At 35.8% G+C, this 17002-nt stretch overlaps 2 protein-coding genes across 2 annotated transcripts; both read left to right on the top strand.

Annotated features, from left to right (window-relative positions):
- Positions 1-819: 819 nt before the first annotated feature.
- On the top strand, positions 820-5420 carry LOC144448220 (patched domain-containing protein 3-like). The gene is made up of 2 exons (XM_078138373.1): positions 820-1819; positions 3799-5420. Exons 1-2 carry the CDS (start codon positions 820-822, stop codon positions 5418-5420), a joined length of 2622 nt encoding a protein of 873 aa, XP_077994499.1.
- Positions 5421-9722: 4302 nt separating this feature from the next.
- Positions 9723-15153, top strand: LOC144448221 (patched domain-containing protein 3-like). Its single transcript, XM_078138374.1, has 2 exons — positions 9723-10737; positions 12983-15153. The coding sequence occupies exons 1-2, from the start codon at positions 9723-9725 to the stop codon at positions 15151-15153; spliced, it is 3186 nt and encodes a 1061-aa protein (XP_077994500.1).
- The last annotated feature ends 1849 nt before the right edge of the window (positions 15154-17002 follow it).

Genomic DNA, 17002 nt, shown 5'->3' on the forward strand with positions numbered 1-17002 from the left:
GTATGTAATATGTATGTATGTATGTATGTATGTATGTATGTATGTCTCTCCGTCAGTCCAACTACCCTCTAACCAACTTACAAACCCACCCAGCCAACTACACACCCATGGTACTTTAATTAATAATCGAAATATGAGTCAAAATGTTCCGAATCTCCATTATTTTTCCCGGCTTTCTACTAAATACATTATGTTTTAGGAGGTATAATAATCAATACTCGTCTTTGGATATGATAGACTGGTTCAGTCTCTGACACGATAATAAAGACCCATGCAGAGTTTTATGTGTATAGATTTGTTTTAATATGTTTTTCATTATCATATTTTATATATTTTCATTCATTCATTCATTCATTCATTCATTCATTCATTCATTCATTCATTCATTCATTCATTCATTCATTCATTCATTCATTCATTCATTCATTCATTCATTCCTCTTTTGGGGATGACGTTCTATGTTTTGCCAATTTAACTTTCTAAAACTGTGGCAATTTACGTATCAGCCGGTTTTGAAAAACCAGCTTTCCCTAATTACACGTTAGCTTTACATTCATATTCAATATATGCCACTGCAAACACATTCTGTAGTGATTACAATCAATTGGTTTCATTACTTATTGTAATTGGGTGTACATTAGCACAAATGATCTAAAACAGCTACTTGTCGATTCATATTAGTCATTAGTTCTGAATTTTTAAATCAAGCTTTTAAAATTGTTTTAATGCTTAATTCGAAAAAGTACATTAGAACAAGCCGTGATCATTTGAGAAAAATCACCACTGTCCTCGTTATCAGGTTTGTAGACGACGTTTAATATGGTTGCTTTTGACTGTATCGAAAAGCGACTACGACAGTTACTGAAAGTTTACGGGGAAATAGTCGGCCACCACTTCGTCCCATTTATCTTCATTCCCGTTATGATGACAGCTGGACTAGCATTAGGTAGTTTGTATTTCGAACAGAACACAGACACCGAATATCTATTCAGTCCCGTTGATGGACCAGCCAGGAAGAACCGTGCCGAGATCGAAAAATACTTCGCTATGGATTTTGATGATGGTTTCACGAGAATCAGGCAAACTGACCGTGGACGGTACGCATATGCATTGGTAACAGCTAAAGACGGTGGCGATATTCTTAGAAAATGTATGATCGAGGAGATACTGAAATTTGATGGGCAAGTAAAACGCTTGGTAGTCAGACACTGGGGACAATATCATGATTACGACACATTATGTGGAAAATGGAAAGGAAAGTGTGCCGCATCAAATGCTGTCTTAAAATTAATGAACTATAATTCTAGCTATATGGATATGTTGAATGAGTATTCATTATCGTATCCAGTCATTGCTGTTGGTTATTTTGAATATTTCATCGGGGGAAGTCTTGGCGGAGTAGAATATCTCAATAACACAGATATCATCAAATCAGCCAAAGCGATGTCTTTGCTGTATTCCTTACGATCAGATGAACTTGATGACGTCAGTGGTAAATGGGAAGATAAATTCGTCGACATGACTTTGGAGTACGAGTCGGATGAAATCGACATTAGTTTTATAGTGTCCAGAAGTCTTGACAATGATTATGTCGCTATCGTGATTTCTATGTTACCCCGCACTATCCCACCATTGGTCTTGGTATCGGTATTCTCTCTGTGTGCATGTATGATGGCTGACTGGGTTACAAGTAAACCTATTCTTGCTATAATGGGTGTAATATCAGCATTACTTGCCGTTGTATCAGCTTTCGGTTTGTTATTGCTATGTGGAGTACCATTTATTCATCTGGTAATTTGCATGTTGTTTCTCATACTAGGTAAGTCTGATTCGTGGTGTTGTACCGACAGGTGTCTTTAATTGCCGTAGAAATGTTCATTATCAATTTTTCATATGTGTTATTTCCATTGTTAGTTGACAATCGCAGTGAGTGTTGTTTTGTAGGTATCTACAACCATAGATAGTGGATAGAATTGGCCTATGCTACAGTTATAGCTATGGGTACTTGACCACAATTGGTACTCGACACAAAATCTAGAAGTTCATTTTTCGGAAAATTGAACGTGGTGATAACGTTTTGCAAAATTCTAGTGTCACGAATCAAGCCGGCTACTGGGTAACATGTGTTTATTGAAACTGTAGTTCCAAAACAGGTTCGTTTTTTATCTTTCCATGCGCGCGCATCTTTGTGTTATTGATAAATGACTGGTATTTATTAACAGATCGAGACAATATAGATTTGTCACGGTCTTATTTGGTGCAAACGAATTAATTGTCAAAAGTCCTTTAATAGTTCAATTTTATATTTAACGTCTACTATAAACAAATGGAAAAGAGAGAAATGGATATTAATATACGTTTTAGTGAGTTGGGGTGATTGTTGAAGTATCATTTTAGCGTGCTACGACATGCCACAATATTATACTAATTTTTAGTGAGTTGGGGTGATTGTTGAAGTATCATTTTAGCGTGCTACGACATGCCACAATATTATACTAATTTTTCTGCCCCTTTTCGAGTGAAAGAAGCGCCACGCGAGGGCGCCCTATACCGTGCCACGAGATGTTTGGATCAACGCAGGACATTATTATCATTATTATCATTATTTAGACTTTATTTCAACTCGATAGACTGTTGAGCCAAATGGCTCTTCTCACACAGTGTCGAGCAACAGAAAAAAGTTACACTTTATACATTAAACATGATAAAAAGTACACTGACAACTGCAAAAATAAAAACGTAAAAACGCAGACACAGTAGGCACCATAGACCCACAGGGTCTAAGTGGAAACGTATGCGATTATTTAAACTATTTTGACTATTTCTTACAATAATGCATATTGTGTGGCAATCTTTAGCTGTAATTCTCTGTGAGTACACGAAAGGTGTTAATTGCTTCCAATTCGACACACGTATATTCCTTCTGTAAGCATTCGCCGTCTAGAGCTTACGGTAAGAAGGTGGGTCTCCAAATGTCGGCATGAACCACTGAAAGAACCCTATTGGTCTGAGATAGAAGTAAACCTCCGGAAGGAATAGTTTAATATATGCACTAACATTATTTACGTGTACATATCGACATTGTCAATCGACATTGTCAATCTCAATTTTATCAGTCGCCCAATGATATCGATCGCTGAGGAAGCATGGAAATCCGAGTAACGACTTGTAGCATCTTAATTCTTGAATTAAGTGTGTGTATATATATATATATATATATATATATATATATATATATATATATATATATATATATATATATATGTATATGTATATATATATATATATATATATATATATATATATATATATATATATATATATATATATATATATATATATATATATATATATATATACAAAATACACAAGTTATGGTACGGAGCCGTTACTCAGAGTTTCACGCTAACGAAAGAGTAACGGCTCCGTACCATAACTTGTGTATTTTGTGTAATACAGCTCTACTTCTCAGTATTGAGCGCTTTTCCTTCAGTTTATGACTTACCTCTTACACTGAATTAGTATATATATATATATATATATATATATATATATATATATATCCATTACAATACGCTCTGCCACTGCGGTATAGAGCACTGTCTTAGCAGGTTGATATTCACCAAGTTATATATATATATATATATATATATATATATATATATATATATATATATATATATATATATATATATATATATATATATATATATATATATATATCGTGTACTTCATGAATACATAACAATATTTACATTAATTGAACTTATTGTATTATATTCTTCTATTCTTCTACAGGTGTTGGAGTTGACGACATGTTCATAATGATAGCATCATGGCGGACGACATCTCCACGACTTTCAGTTGCAGAACGACTTGGAGAGACATTCTCAGAAGCAGCATTGTCCATTACAATAACCAGTTTAACAGATGCATTGGCATTTGGTGTCGGCGCCATCTCTAACATTCCTTCGGTCCGGATATTTTGTTGTTATTGTGGCGTTGCCATAGTATTTGATTATCTTTACCAAATAACGTTTTTTGGTGGTTGCATGGCATTGATTGGTCATCGAGAAAAACAAAACAGGCATTGTATTACAATGAAAACAGTAGTTTCTAAAGTCGAATCTCCATCAAAAGTATACAACATATTTTGTGCCGGTGGGTATGCTCGAAACACCCCGGGCACATGTCATGAGACACCTAAAGAAGAGCACACAATTTCGCAATTCCTTGAAAAATATTACGGACCATTTATTACAAAGTTTTGGGTCAAAGTGGTGATTGGATTACTGTATTTATCTTATATTAGTCTAGCTTTATGGGGATGTTTGAAAGTATCAATTGGCATGGATCTACAAAAGTTAACCCAGGACAACTCCTACAGCATCAAGTATTATGACTTAGAAAATAAGTATTTTGTTAATTATGGTGCAGTTGTGCAATTTGTGATTACAACGCCCCAGAATTATTCAGACCCAGCACTACAAACACAGATCAAGGATGTTGTCCACAAAATACAAGAAAGTGAATGGTTTCACAATGATGGCAAATATACAACGCAATGTTGGCTTCTGGATTATTTAAGCTTCTTAAATCGAACTGGATTAACTTACCACGATGAGGAATCATTCATATCACTCCTTCGTGACAAGTTTTTATCGCTGTCTATTTTCGAACAGTACACATTAGACATTGCTTTTGATTCAAACTTTCAAACCATCGAATCCTCGCGAGTTCTCGCGACGTCTCGCGTCGTCTTGAGCAGTACTGCGGCGACAAAAGCAAACACCTTTCACAATTCTCGAAGCATTGCAAAAGAGTCATCGATACCAATGATTGCGTACAATCCAAGTTTTATTTTTGATGACACATTTGACGAAATTGTACCAGTTCTAACACAAAACCTAACACTTGCCATTGGTGGTATACTGATTATCTCTTTACTCCTCATACCCCATCCAATATGCAGCGTATACGTCGTTGTTTCCGTAGCATCCACAACTCTTGGTATCATAGGTTACATGGCATTATGGGATATCGGACTTGACCCTCTTGCAATGGTGAACATCATTATTTCTATTGGCTTCAGCATTGATCACTCAGTTCACTTTATATACACATTCACGATTTCACCACGTGGTTCCAGCAATGACCGCATTATCTGGAGTCTACGCGTGATTGGTGTACCGATTCTACAAAGTGTTTTCTCTACATGTCTGGCCATCGTTCCACTCTATGCATCCAATATCTATGTTTATAGAGCAGTATTTGTAACGTTATTTTTAGGAATAACATTCGGTTGTTTGCATGGTTTATTATTTCTACCTGTTTTACTGAGTCTCATTGGTCCGGGTAAATCTACCGAACAACAGGATATGGTAGATCGGAACGTATATGATAAAGTGTATCTAGGATAAGGGAGCATTCAATAATTAAATTCAATTTATTCCAATTCTTTAAGTTGTCTCAAAACAAATAATGGATTGTCAAAAGCTTTTCCAGTCAAAAGAGGCATTAGGCAAGGAGATGGACTAAGCCCTCTACTGTTCAACATATACATAAATGACATTAAGAAGCAACTGGAAGAAACTAAAATTGATCCCCCAAGACTCTTGAATAATGATATACCCTGTCTGCTATATGCTGATGATCTACTATTGTTATCAGAATCCAGTTCAGGTCTACAAAATGCTTTAAATGCTGTAGCAACGTATTGCAAAAAATGGCAACTGGATATTAACATAGCGAAATCAAAAACAATTGTTTTTAATAAAACAGGAAAAAACCATGCAGAAACAAACATTCTATCTGAACAATCTTGAACTTGAAAGAGTCTCATCATACACATATCTAGGCATAAAACTAAACACTACAGGTCAACTCAACAAGGCCCAGCAAGATCTAACCAACAGGGCATTGAAAGCATGTTTTAAATTAAAACAATATCTGTTCTCAGAAGGCCAGATACCAGTTAAATTATACCTGCAAATGTTTGATGCCACCATCAGACCAATACTACTGTACTGCAGTGAGGTCTGGGCTGGTGATGTTATCAACATTACAACAAATTTAACAAATATTACAAACCCCAGTGAAAAAATGCATACACGATTCTGTAAATTTCTACTCCAGGTTAGCCCCAAATCACACAATTTAGCATGTTTACTAGAACTAGGACGTAGCCCGCTAATTTTATTTGGCTTAATACAAGCAGTAAAGTATTGGACAAAAATTAAACAGAAACCAACAGATTCTCTTGTAAATGAAGCATTCAAACTGGGTATAGAAATGGAGAGGGTGGGGACACAAAACTGGGTAACAGGTATCAAGCAGATCTTAAAATTAATAAATATGGAGGAGGAATGGACAGAAATAGCTACAGAAGGTGATTCTAAATTAATTAATATAGTCAAAGAGAAACTAAAAGAACTGTATGACAGACAATCCATAGACATATTATACAATGATAACAAAGGACAAAACCATAAAAATAAACTTCGTACGTATAGACAAATAAAAAAAGATACTACTTGTGAGAAATATTTAAGCATTATAAAAAATCCTCTCCATAGATCTGCCCTGACAAAACTAAGGATAAGTTCACACAAACTAAAAATAGAAACAGGTAGACACAATAAACAAGACATAGCCAGCAGAACATGCCCCATGTGCCAAACCAATGAAATTGAAGATGAGCAACACTTTATCTTAAAATGTAAAATGTTCACGGATGAAAGGAAATCAATATTAGCACACTTTAAAATATGGCCCCCAGATTTGTCAGACACAGAAAAATTCCTTAATATAATGAACAGTAAAAATGAGAATATAATTAAAGAAGTGGCTAAATACACATACACATGCTTCAAACTTAGAGAGCGGTACACTGTCAGCTGCCTCGAAAAAATAAATACATAAATATTTTAAACATGAGTCGTTTTTGACACCTGCTAAGGTGTATTTTCTTTGTTTTTCTATGTATTGTTATTGTAAGGTTATTTTCCTTCTTTATTGTGAATAGATCTGATGTCCAGATTTGGATAAAGAAACAATAAAGAATTATTATTATTATTATTATTATTATTATTATTATTATTATTATTATTATTATTATTATAATTACAGGTGGGGGAGGGATTGTCTTAATATATGCAATGGAACCACGATATCCTTCCACAACAATAAGTAATAACCAAGACATTATTACCAAAGTCGTGACGTATGTAACTAACTGATAGATTGTCAGCCAGGAAACATCTTGAATTTTCATGAACTTTGGGTTCTGGAGAGTCGTGTCATGGTTTTACATTATATTAGATTCAGAAAAAAACTTCAAGTTGGGGATCTTTGCTGTTGGTTACATTGCCTAATGCGAGTCAACAGAAATCTTTGAATAATGGATATTCGTAACCCCTAACAGTACCGTAGCCTGCGGGGGGGGGGGGGGGGGCGAGATTTTGGAAAAAAGCAAGAAAAAAGCGACTTTTTGAATATATATATCGATGTTATTAAAATCGTTATTTACGTCATGATTCCTAGCATGCGCGATTTAAATTGATGGTTCACTAAAGTCAAAAGTGACTGTACACTGACTCCTCGCTAATATGTATCTTATATCTCTATTGTACGCTGGCTGGTTGAGAGGAGCTACAACATTTATTTAATTAACCGTGAATTGTGTACATTTCCTAACTGTAGCTATGCAGATAAATTGCATGAGATAGTATCAAGATGACTGAATAAGTTCTATCTAAACTCGACCTGAAATATTTTGCTATCATTATATATGGTTTGTTTTATCCTTGTCAAGCATTGTGAAAAAATGAAATTCTACCTACTTACCCAATATGATGGGTTAGATTGCCCGTTGACCAGCTTTTTTTTATTTTTTCTAGCCTTACATGTGATATTTAATTGCGTATGCTAAAATAGATATTATGTAAATTTTATGCAAATTTGTGTAAATTAGTCACTTTCTAAATTTTAAATGCATGATTGCACCAAGACAAAGCCCCCCCCCCTGGCAATTTGGTCAGGGCCCTGCCTAAGAGCTAATGACCTTTACAGAAAATGTCATGAATATTGGCTCACTGCAGAGATCTCCAAAGGGGGTAAATTCAACTCGATGTTTCTCTGAAATAGCACTTAATGTAGGTGATGTAAAACCGTGACATAACTCTCCAGCACCCAAAGATTCCTGGAATGGTGTTCACTTTCACTTGTAATTTTCTTTTTGACAGTCATGATGAAAAGATGTACCAAACAAAAGAAGGGTACACATATTGGTTTAATATGCTTTAAATAAAAATTATGAAATGTAGGAGTGCTACCATATTAAAAGACAACAACAAATAACATACCATACTATTCAAACAGCATTGAATGTCTGGTATTACTCTTCAAATAACATACATTGACACACCTTGCTTTACAAATAAAGTGATGAAATTCAAATAAGTAGAGGTAAGCTTTTCAATTCAAACAAATACGTTGGTACTAAACCTAAGTTTCCCTTGCAAACACTTTTTTATTTATATATACAGTATATATTGTGTGTGTGTGTGTGTGTGTGTGTGTGTGTGTGTGTGTGTCGACTTCTATGACTGTACATGTGTGTGTATGAGGACAGGTAAGGAAAACGTCAATAGCTATATACAAGTTTAAGACATGTTTTAAGATCAATAATATTGTGTTGATTGTATATTAGATATTCAATGAAAAAAATATGTATGTATGTATGTATGTATGTATGTATGTATGTATGTATGTATGTGTGTATGTATGTGTGTGTACATCCCTTCCATGTGTCAAAACATGATACTTTAAACTAATCTTTGCACAGCGTATATGTAGAGAACATGTTTTTTATGCTAATGATATGTTAAACCTGGTACATTAGCCTATTTGTATGAACACCATGGATACTATGTTTGGAGATGAACTTCAGCTGTACAGTACACTATAACCATGAGGTAAATTGACCCCTAGAATTGTAAGGGTTGACTTATTCATTGTAATGTCGTCCAACTCTACAATGGACGTACGTGGTGACCTAAAGTTTTCCGATTTGTAAGGGAAACGTGACGTCAGATATGATAGCTAACCGTCCGTCAACTACGCAACTGTCTGACTTTGATTACAACGCACGGACACGGCAATCACAGTGAATTTATCGATAACATTTCCGTTCGGCGTATAACGTTGGAAACCGAATTCTGTTTCGCGTGAGTATCCCGCAGAGTATTACATGTAACTGTATACTGTCATATTGAGAATACAAAGACCCAAAATAGGAGTGACCTTATGTACACTGTTTCACAGACACGGATTCGTCTCATGTTCAGGATCTCGTTAGATATCTGTTATTTCCGTTACTGCTGCTATAAATGCTATTATATCCAGACATTAATGGTACACACTCAAACTATATCGTAAAACATTACCTCAGTAGTTCGACTAAGTCGATTGACAAAATATTATTTCTGACTCGATAAAAAGAAACATGCCCTATTTTTAGAAAACCTTGTCACCATACTATTGATCACAATTTGGGTCAACAACTAACATATGTACAGTCAGACTCGCTTTCACTACAAGACAATTTGATTATTCACAGTGGAGATGCGTTGATGGTGAAGTCAGCCGCCTTGCCTACTCGCTATATGTCTACGGTCTATTCTTATCCAAACATTGGAGTCTGCTCCACGTAATGCAATAATATGTTTGCATTTGATTGTATTGAGAAACGCCTATGCCGTGTATTGAGAGTGTACGGAGAATTCGTAGGCACGTATTACATTCCCTTTATTGTGATACCTATTGTGGTAACAGTGGGGCTGTCATTTGGTGGTTTGTTTTTTCGCCAGAAAACAGACACCGAATATTTATTCACTCCCGAAGATGGACCAGCCAAGAAACACCGCGATGAGGTAGAGAAATACTTCCCCGTGAATTTTGACGACGGTTTCATGATAAACAGACAAACTGAAGTTGGACGCTATGCGCATGTATTGATAACAGTTGACGATGATGGCGACGTGCTACAGGAAGATGTCTTATACGCAATCATTCAATTTGACGAACGCGTTAAAAATTTGGAGGTTAGCTATAGCCGACAAGGACATCATATTAAACTAAAATATGGAGATTTGTGTGGAAAATTACACAAGAGATGCAGTGATTCCAATACTATTCTAAGACTGATTAATTATAACGCATATAATTTTAATGCCTTTATTGCCTTCCACTCGTTATCATATCCAGTCACTGCTGTTCAAGGTATGGAATATTTCATCGGGGGAAGTCTTGGCGGAGTAGAATATCTCAATAACACAGATATCATCAAATCAGCCAAAGCGATGTCTTTGCTATATTCCTTACGATCAGATGGACTTGATGACCTCAGCGGCAAATGGGAAGAAAGATTCATTGACATGGCTTTGGAGTACGAATCAAACAAAATTGACATTTCATTCTTTATATCCAGGAGCCTTGACCATGACTATGTCGTTATTGTGATTTCAATGTTACCAAGTTTGGTTATTGCGTTTTTCATTCTGACAACGTTTGCTGTGTGTACATGCATGATGTTTGACTGGGTTACAAGTAAACCTATTCTTGGTATGCTGGGTGTAATATCAGCATTACTTGCCGCCGTATCCGCGTTCTGTTTATTACTATACTGTGGAGTACCATTTATTCACCTTGTTATTGGTATGCCGTTTTTAACTCTAGGTAAGATAACTAAATTAACTAGTTCTTAAAATATCCATCGTTCGATGCAACGCCCATACTTTTACGGATTCAACATTGTACATTTCGACTGGATGATGCTAGGCCATAACACAGGTGGGACAATGTAAAATTAGATACTATTCCCCAACATTTTCCTTTGTTCAGCCAAGGAAATGCGTGTGAACTTAGGAGCCTTATCACTACGGGTATTTTCCGGCTGAATAAAGTAAAATATGAAACATTGACCAATTATATAATTATACCTCCTCAGTCACAAATGATAAAAAAATTGGTGGTTATCATCACGTAAAACGACCACGACATATAATCCATATTTTCTGTTCAACAATATATAGGCTTGTGCATGGAATAAATTCAAGTATCCATACACTTCATGTGTGATATAATTCATTTCTTTGGTAAAACACGACCATTTCTAGAACGCAATCTTTACAAAATTTGATAAGGTAAGACAATTTTTATGATTGCAGACCAAAATTCTAACTTAAATATCACACAAATATAATAATTTTTTTTTCGAATTCTTTTGGAGGGAAAATGTTGGTGGTAATCAACATGAACCCTATTCACACTAGTTATCACGAACAGCACAATTCTTGACTTCTGATGTTAGACCGTGTATGTAATGAAATGTGAAATATGGACATAGTGTTGTTCATTCGCTCGAATGTTTGGTTTTAAATTTTTACATTTTGTCAAAAGACATAATTAGCATAATAGCGTGGAATTTCAAAAGAGTTTTTAAAAAAATGAAATCTGAACCTTGTTGAAGTATATTACCACTCACAAATGCAAACTGTCATCTCGAAAACAGCATTTTTCTCAACCTAACCTAACTAAATTTCAGATGGGAAAAAATTCATAACGTGTTTACAGCATAACATGTTGATTACTACCTGTAGAATTTTGTTTTAACACCTAGAAATAGATTATGAACATTCCCTTGTACACGACTGATTATCAACCTAAACTGTCATTTTGTGTCCCAGAAACTACTGATTATCAACCTATCATTTTACGGTTTCCCACACACGACTGATTATCAACCTAAACTGTCATTTTGTTTCCTTGTGAACGGTATCGATCCCTGCTTTAAAGGAAATGTTTTCTTTTATAAAAAACGAGGATGAATTTAGACTTAGTGAACTAATGATACAATGGCTAAAATTATAGCTGAACTCCCACCAAATGAAAAAAATGAATAGATAAACATAAAATAAACATACAAATAGTAACCTGTTTAGAGAGAATTTGACATTGTGTGCTTACATTTAATTATTTTGTCTTCATCTTGTTAAAGAGTATTTATTGGATAGGTCGGCGATTGTACTAAGTTTAGGGTCTGTGTTACCATGCATTACTATTCAGTGCACGTTTATATCTATTTTCAGATTGTACTCAGACTGGCAGTACGATCGATAACGTCAACAACCCTAGCTATGAAAGCTATAACATTTACAAAAAGCAAACTAGTGTATTGTATTTGTCTCGTTGGCTGCATCAAAGAAAGTTTTCTTGCGTGTGTGAATGAGTACTACTTCCTAGACAACGGCGTTCAAAATGTAGTATAAGTGTCACGCAATGATCTCAACATTCAAAGATGCTTTTAAGTGGAAAGGTCATTAAACCCTCTGTGATAAACAAGGCGTGAATTGTCACATTTACGTTTCTTTCAGGGACCAGCAGTTTTACAATTCACATTTATAGTCATCCTGTGATGAATTGGTCTAGACAAAATACGAGACTTAAGCTGAGCATGGATGTATTAGGGGAGACATGGACTGAGTCACAATGTTATACGTGTGATTACGATTTTACAACTCTCTGTAGTGCGGAAAGCAAAACTACATTATTTGTATCATAAATTGCACTTTCCGCGCCCAATATGTATTTTATAATTGATCCCTCGGTTTCATAACAAAATATGCACGCTTCCTCATTTTCTAGCAGAGCAAGTGTCTTGCATATTAATGAGCTAATTAGTATACGGTAGAAAAACAATTATGCATATATATAAAGCAAATTACCTAAAAACCTGACTTCAACAGATAATCTGTCTCTGACGTTTCTATTTAAACGAACTAATTAGCATACAAATTTACGTAAATGATGCGAAAAGTAAGATGAGCAAAAAGCAAGTCAACTCTGTAATCTTTAACATTTTTTCCCTGAAAATACGAATGTATTTGTTTATTTATTTCTTTATTCATCAATCTATCTACAGGTATTGGAGTTGACGACATGTTCATAATGATAGCATCATGGCGGACGACATCTCCACGACATTCAGTTGCAGAACGACTTGGAGAGACATTCTCAGAAGCAGCATTGTCCATTACAATAACCAGTTTAACAGATGCATTGGCATTTGGTATCGGTGCCATCTCTAACTTTCCTTCGGTCAGGATATTTTGTTGTTACTGTGGCGTTGCCATAGTATTTGATTATCTTTACCAAATAACGTTTTTTGGTGGTTGCATGGCATTGATTGGTCACCGAGAAAAACAAAACAGACATTGCGTCACGATGAAAAAGGTGGTACCCAGAAGCGAAGCTCCATCAAAATTCTACAGAATATGTTGTGCAGGTGGAATTCTCTACAAACTCGGAAATGTCGAAGAAAATATTTCTGAACATATAGCCTCAAGATTCTTTGCTAAATATTACGGACCGTTCGTAACCCAACGATGGATGAAATGCCTAACTCTGTTACTTTATTTGGGATACATGGGGGTTGCCATTTGGGGATGTTTGCGACTCTCCGAAGGAATTGATCCCCGACAGTTAGCTTTAGACGACTCATACACAGTGGAATACTACGACCAAGAAGAGAGATATTTTTTAGATTACGGCCCAGTTGTACAGTTTGTGATCACCTCTCCAGAAAATTACTCAGATCAAAAAGTTATACAGGATATTAAAAACGTTATTGGAGAAATTCACAACAATAGTTATTTTTTCAACGAAAATGACGACTTTACAACCCAGTGCTGGTTGCTGCACTATTTACAATTTCTTCAGCAAGTCAATGTAACCTATCACAGCGAAGATTCGTTCATATTGCAACTCCGAAACATTTTTTTGCAGTTGCCAAACTTTCAACACTACAGGTATGACATCAATTTCGATTCCGACAACAAGACCATTCAATCATCGCGATTTCTTGTCATGTCTCGTAGCGTTGCGAACGGCACAGTCGAGACTAAACGAGACTTCTTACACACATCACGAAATATTGCATCACGGTCCTCGATACCTATGATAGCATATCATCCAACTTTCATTTTTGACGACCATTTTGATGCTGTATTACCAAGTATTATACAAAACGTTCTCATTGCTGCTGGAGGTATGCTTGTTGTTTCTCTACTCCTCATACCCCACCCGATATGCAGTTTATACGTCACCGTTTCCATAGCATCCATAGTCGTTGGTGTTTTAGGCTACATGGCATTCTGGGATGTCGGACTTGATTTTGTTACCATGATAACCATAGTTGTTTGTATTGGTTTTAGTGTTGACTATTCTGCTCACGTGACCTACATCTTCGTGATTTCGCCACGCGATTCTCGCGATAAACGTGCAATTGAGAGTTTACGATTATTAGGCCTCCCTATCGTACAGAGCATTTCTTCCACAATCCTCGCCCTCATTCCAATATATATGGCTAAGACGTATGCTTTTAAAGCTATATTCAAAACTTTATTTTTAGGGATAAGCTTAGGTGGCTTACATGGGTTATTGTTTCTTCCGGTATTGTTGTCTCTGATTGGCCCACGAAAATCCTCAAAACCAAGTCTGCCAGACAAGTACAACGATGATGAAAATCGTAATGGAGGGACGATGAATCAAGGATTTGAAAGAGATGTTGGTCAACATAATCAGCAGATTCAAATGCAGCAGATACAAGCAGACAATTCAGACGAAATTGAAATGTGTCCCCTAGATGTAACTCCTATGGTGGAAAGAGTAAGATACCCGATAAAAGCACATAATAATGATAAAAATGTACTCTCCAGAAAAACACTAAAGTATTTACACTCTCGATGTAAACGAGAAGGGATAGAACTGAATACAGTGACTGGTTTACCAAACAACATTTCTTTGTATCTCAAGGAAAAAACGGTGCTGAAACTCGGAGACAAGACAAATCAAGCAAAGACGTCCAGAAGTTCAGAACGTAAACATTCTCCGTCAAAATCACCGACGGAAAATAATACGTTTGTAGTTGTAGTAGAAAATCATCCTATATCGCCATCACAGATTACACAAAAAGACAAATTTGTGAAAGATGAATTGCCAAGGATTGACGCTAGAGGACGCTCTTCCGAATCACAACATGGATGCAAACTTGATAGGAGTTCTGACGTGGATGAATCCCAAACATGCGCATAGGAGACTGTGTAGACATTTTTTACAAGAGTAAGACATATCAATGTGTGTATACTGAAGTTTACACAATGAATTCGAATACACCATATACCAGAGGCTCATTAAAGAACACAACCCGATATTAGGCATAACATTTCAGTTTTGATCTGTTGACGGCTTGTTCTCCTCAGCGGCGTGTAATATTTTGATAGATTGTTGTTTTCCTGGTCTACAGACTAAATATAAGGGACCGGTCAGTTTCTTCGGCCTGGGGTGGATTTGTAGGGGGGGGGGGTGGTCACCCTGTTTTTGAAATTGGCAGGAGGGGGGGGGGTCATGCTGTTTTGAAAATTGTGGATGGGGGGGGGTCATTATGTTTTGGATTGTGATGGAAGAAAAAAACTCTTTTCTACAATGGCATATAGCCTTGTCTGAAATGTTGTACATGTAAATATTTGTTCTTGTCCCTGTTTCTTACACGAATTCTTTAATAAATTGCTTATTAGTTCAAACATAACTATACATATACATATACATATACATATACATATACATATACATGTATTACCTAGCTCCCACACTAGTTATAGAAAATGTCATGTAAATGCTTGGCTGTTTCACAATCAATGCTTCACTTATATTGCACTTTGGGACACAAGTGAACTTGAAGGTTTCGTAATGTAATCTTCATAGATAGTTTATAAAAGAAGTTAATCTAAATTGTTCTACTCGTCAGTATGAACTTGTCAGAAGGGATTAATACACTTTCTATTTTGGACACTACATGTTATTGACACTACAAATCACCACATCTCATCAGATTCCAGTTTCTATTATCCACTAGGTATGACCACCTAAAGTTCTCTAACATACCGGTGACTTTACTATACATGCAATATTAATGCCCCTATACCAATATTATGGGCCCATTTTATGTGACATGGGAAACTCATTTAAAACTTACATTTACGTTAGCTTTTCGAAGCTTGGAAATATTACCTCAAAGGCTATGAATAACTTAAACATTGCCTTAACAGAAGCAAAAAACTCCAGATCTGCCAGGGGGAAAACCCAAAGGACTCCCTCACTCCCATCAGAGGTCACTCATACATTCAACCAACAACCTTTTTACTGTCATAATGGTATTAAACTTTTCTTAAATATTTTCACCCTATTCTAATTTTAGATCATAGTCTTTTAAAGATGTGAAATGTTCGCCAAGGTATAGTAGTCAAAAATTGCCTTAAACTCCAAATCTCCTTTACCAATGATACTTCCATTAGATGTGCTGACCTTTACTACATGTATATAGTGATGCGATTTAATTTTTTAAGAAGATATTTCATCCCTATGTAAGTTATAAAGAACGGCTTCTGATACTTGATGGTGCTGAGGTGGACATATCCCAGTCTCAAGCTCTTCCCCTCTTACTGTCAAGATGCTATCAAAGTATATTTCAAAAGTGTTTCAACCCTATATAGTTGCTTTTTACATGTTGGTGCTGTCTTGTAAAGCTTGGAAATTATTGTCTGAAAGGGTCTGAATAGTCTCAAAATTGATTTTTCAGGGTAAAAAACCTCAAGAGATGTGCATATTCCCTTCTCAAGCTTTCTCCCTACCTTTCACTGTCAAGATGCTATTAAACTCCTTTTGGAATTATGAATATAGTTTGAATATAGTTACCTTGCGTAGTCAATAATTATAATTATGATAGTGTTAACCCGGGATCTTATAAGACAGTCAAGCAGCCCACACTAGAACTGATTCACGGTCAAAAAACACCTGTCGTGTGAATATTATATATGGGGGGGGGGGTATCATGTTTTTGGTTTTACAGATGGGGAGGGGGGTCAGTGACTTTTTGTCGGCCCGA

The sequence above is a fragment of the Glandiceps talaboti genome, chromosome 17, assembly GCF_964340395.1.
Source record: "Glandiceps talaboti chromosome 17, keGlaTala1.1, whole genome shotgun sequence".
Lineage (NCBI taxonomy): Eukaryota > Metazoa > Hemichordata > Enteropneusta > Spengelidae > Glandiceps > Glandiceps talaboti.

Excerpts from the sequence above, each read along its gene's own strand:
- LOC144448220 (XM_078138373.1), top strand. The coding sequence starts at position 820 with ATGGTTGCTTTTGACTGTATCGAAAAGCGACTACGACAGTTACTGAAA. Across the intron at positions 1,820-3,798 it reads CATGTTGTTTCTCATACTAG|GTGTTGGAGTTGACGACATG; the intron begins GTAAGTCTGATT and ends ATTCTTCTACAG.
- LOC144448221 (XM_078138374.1), top strand. The coding sequence starts at position 9,723 with ATGTTTGCATTTGATTGTATTGAGAAACGCCTATGCCGTGTATTGAGA. Across the intron at positions 10,738-12,982 it reads TATGCCGTTTTTAACTCTAG|GTATTGGAGTTGACGACATG; the intron begins GTAAGATAACTA and ends ATCTATCTACAG.